The following is a 3971-nucleotide window of genomic DNA, read 5'->3' as shown; positions in this document are numbered from 1 at the left end:
CTCGTTCACTTTTTCGTGGCATTGTTCACTCGTAGATCTAATATATATATACGTATTATACAAGTTCTGGCTATTTTATTGATAATTGATAAAATAAAAGAAGAAAAAATAATGTTTCCGATGTATGTATTTACAAATAAACTAAAAATTTACAAATAAAATGATCTTAGATCCTCCTTACCCCTCGTTTAGTAACAATGAACCCAGAACTAGCGTAGATTTATCATATTCCGCGACATTTGCAACAACTTAACTTTTCACCTGGAACTTTTAATTTTATAAATAGGAAACAAATTATAATTTTAACAGAAAGTAGAGGGCGTTGGTTATTCGTAAAATTTCTATAAGAAGGATTCAAGACAAAATAAATGCTTCAATAAAAAGTACACAAACAAGTAAAGTGATACTAGTTGGATGGATTGTAAAACGATTTTCAATCCCTATTTTGGTTGACGGATCACAATGTTTTGAATCCTTCTTATAGACATTTTACGAATAACTAACGATCCCTACTTTCTGTTAAAATTTTTATTTTTTCTCCCTATTTACTTGTTCAGTTTTATATGTCCATAGAATGGACACAAAATTTATAAACTTTCAGTATAGCCATATCCCTGATAGCTGTAACTTTTACAAAAATTAAAACCACAATCACAAATGTATAAAATGTAATCCTTACTTTGGCCTACAGATATGTGTATAAAGCTGCCAAAGTAGGGATTAAATTTTCTAAATTTATGATTGTGATTTTAATCCTTCTTTCATTACTTTTTGTAGCAGGATCCCTACTTCATTTTCAAATTCATAATTTTCTAATACTTTTTTTGTTTACTTTTTATGTTGTACCTGTATAAAGTATATACTTTACCTTTAGAAGCTGTTATGTGTCTATCCGTCAATATGTAGCGACATCCGTTAGGTTGAAAAAATATTTAAGTACGTGCATGATATGTTTGCCATTTATATTGTACCTATTTATATACATGGATGTTTATCGTAATATCAAGAAATGGATACCCACAGACCAATCAAGTAGGTAGGAGTAGTTTTGTAGCTATAGCCTTAGCCGTCTAGGAGTTAGCCCCGCTGAGGTGATCAGGTAGGAAGGTAGTAGACGAAAAAGTTGCTGTTTTAGAAACTTTTGAATTGTTATACCAGAAATATTAGCAACCTTTTTAGCGTGTTATTAGTATATATACGCATACTATGTCGTAACCAATTCTTTGAATGGTCAGTTTTTCGCTTAGTAATTCGATAGGGTGGATTTTGAGGATTAATTATTTTGAATCCTTGTCGATCCCTACTATTAAGTACTACCGTACTCAAAATAATGAATCATACTCAAAACATCAGTAAGATTCACCTGTGAATACAAATAAGAAGACACTGGAATATCAGACTTTTTCCTTCTTTTATTGCCCCTAGTGGCACAGCGGTATGCCTGCGGACTTACAACGCTAGAAACCGGGTTTCGATACTCGTGGTGGGCAGAGCACAGATAGCCCTTTGTGTAGCTTTGTGCTTAACTACAAACAAACCTTCTTTTATTAATTTTTTCTACGATTTCGTGACTTCAAAGGTCACTCTTCGGGAAATACTTTTACTGAGATTTTTTTCTTTTCTGTAAGTCTTAGTAACTGTTTTCACGGTTTCATAATTCCTACTGTCTTTACGCAACCAATTACTTCTGCCCTGATATTCCAGTGTTTTCTGAACTTTACCGCCCTCTGTAGTCAAAATGTGAAGATTATAGAATAAAAAATTTTAATTGGCTCTTCACAAAATACAACGGGTCTCGAAGATTTTTTTAAATTCTAGTTTAGGCAAGTTAATTAATGATCGGTTTCTTAAGGTCCCATCTTCTCCCAATCTTTTGTTTTACTTTATATAATCCTCTTATAGGAATCCTTTCCCCTCAAAGTATTACACACATTTATTGTAAAATGTTATTCGAAAAACAAGTGTACATTCCAAATAAGAAATAAAATGCATAAAATGTCCAGATGAAATTTTAAAAACAATAAAAAAATAAAATAAAATATTATTCAATTGGTTTTAGTCAATCGAACACTACGTTTCCGTTCAATAATAACGTTGGTAAAGCATATTAGAACTTAGAATAGAACATTTATCATGATAAAACTAAATGTTAGTTTACTCATTTAAACATAGTGTTACTCATAATGCTTATATTTAATTGTTCTCACGCTCAACCAGATTATTGGTGATCAGTAACGAGGTGGTTGCAGTGCGAAATGGGAAATAAACGTTTCATTCTCCAAAATCTTATGTTCGATAACACTTTGCGTTTTTATGGCTATTATCTCGTTTACCTTCACTTTTTTTCTATTTCTTTGCCGCTTTTTTTATTTTATTTTGCTGGATATGACGACTGTAGGCGCTACCAAGAAAACGTCAGCACCAACGTCATTCACAGGAAGAAGACAGACACATCAGATGAAAGATAACAAAAAACTGGACCGGTGTCCAAGAATAATTTTGATTGGCTGGCGTCATGCGGCACCCTACGAATACGTTTGTTGAAAACAACTGATATATACTAACAAATAAAACACAGCATTTTACTTACCTAGAGGATCAGACATCCCAAAGCTCCTGAAGAATTAATCAATCTTACTCCATCAAGATGGAAATTGGCGCAGCAGTTATGATCGTTTTATTAATAGTCTTGACGATCCAGATGTTCCAATGTAGACCAACACAGGTGAGAAGCTTAGAGTAGGAAGGCTTTATTTTACTTTTTTGGGCTCTATGAATATGGAGAATTTACTGCTCTAAAAAATTGAATAGAATATTTGTAACATTCTACTTTAACTCAAGTTGGTAAATGAAGATGGCGTTGTTTAGCAAGTGATTTTTCCAGTAATGAATTAGTTTATAAAGATTGTTTTGCATTGTTAGTTTAATATGTATTTAGGATTAACCTAAATCTCATAAGCTGGCCGAACCTCGTGAGATATTATTGGGATTACGGACGAAAATGTCGTCCTAGCTGATAAAATAATGCACCCTAATCTTCATGAGTAGAAACGTGATAAACGTATATTTTGTTAGCTTTACTGAATGCCAGGCTGATTTTTAGTTTCGCTCTAATTTAATTATTAATTTCATTATTCAAGAAGTTTGATATTAATATTCATAGATATAGTGGACCTGTCTAGATCAAAAGATTTGCAAATGTTGTTTTTCCGAATCTATGCTACTTTCTTCTGACATGAACCCTTGAACCATAAACAATTCATTCAGTTAGTATTGTTTGTTTGTTAGTAGTTGAGCACAAAGCTACATAAGGGGATTGTAAGTCCGCAGACATACCGCTGTGCCACTGGGGGGCTCCAGTTTGTAAAATAAAATAAATAAATAAGACAAAAATATATGTAAAACAAAATTATCTGGGATAACAAGTATCTTCAGAACTCAAACAGATAAATCGTTAAAGCATTTAACACCAGTCATCATTCTTTTGGGATGTTTTTATATATTAAATTTTTACACTTGTATAAAAAAATATCAATAACTTTCGTGAATAAATATTGATTATTTGGTGAATGTTTTATTAAGGGGGTAGTAACTGATACTTTCTGTTTTGTTAAGGGGTAGTGACTGATACTTTCTGTACTTTCTGTTTTGTTAAGGGGTAGTAACTGATACTTTCTGTACTTTATATTTTGTTAAGGGGTAGTAACTGATACTTTCGGTACTTTATGTTTTGTTAAGGGGTAGTGACTGATACTTTCTGTACTTTCTGTTTTGTTAAGGGGTAGTAACTGATACTTTCTGTACTTTATATTTTGTTAAGGGGTAGTAACTGATACTTTCTGTACTTTATGTTTTGTTCAGGGGTATTAACTGATACTTTCTGTACTTTATGTTTTGTTAAGGGGTAGTAACTGATACTTTCTGTACTTTATGTTTTGTTAAGGGGTAGTAACTGATACTTTCTGTACTTT

At 32.2% G+C, this 3971-nt stretch overlaps 1 protein-coding gene across 1 annotated transcript in view; it reads left to right on the top strand.

Annotated features, from left to right (window-relative positions):
- Positions 1–2605: 2605 nt before the first annotated feature.
- The window catches only part of LOC111083922, an 8489-nt gene continuing 7123 nt past the window's right edge, over positions 2606–3971 (top strand). The window contains exon 1 of the mRNA XM_022380662.1: positions 2606–2725. Coding sequence (XP_022236370.1) covers positions 2648–2725 — 78 coding nt within the window. The 5' untranslated portion in view covers positions 2606–2647. The remainder of the gene's footprint in view (positions 2726–3971) is intronic.

The sequence above is a fragment of the Limulus polyphemus genome, unplaced genomic scaffold, assembly GCF_000517525.1.
Source record: "Limulus polyphemus unplaced genomic scaffold, Limulus_polyphemus-2.1.2 Scaffold12137, whole genome shotgun sequence".
Lineage (NCBI taxonomy): Eukaryota > Metazoa > Arthropoda > Merostomata > Xiphosura > Limulidae > Limulus > Limulus polyphemus.
Note: the sequence above shows the minus strand (reverse complement) of the source record. Positions and strands in the feature narration are given on the sequence as shown.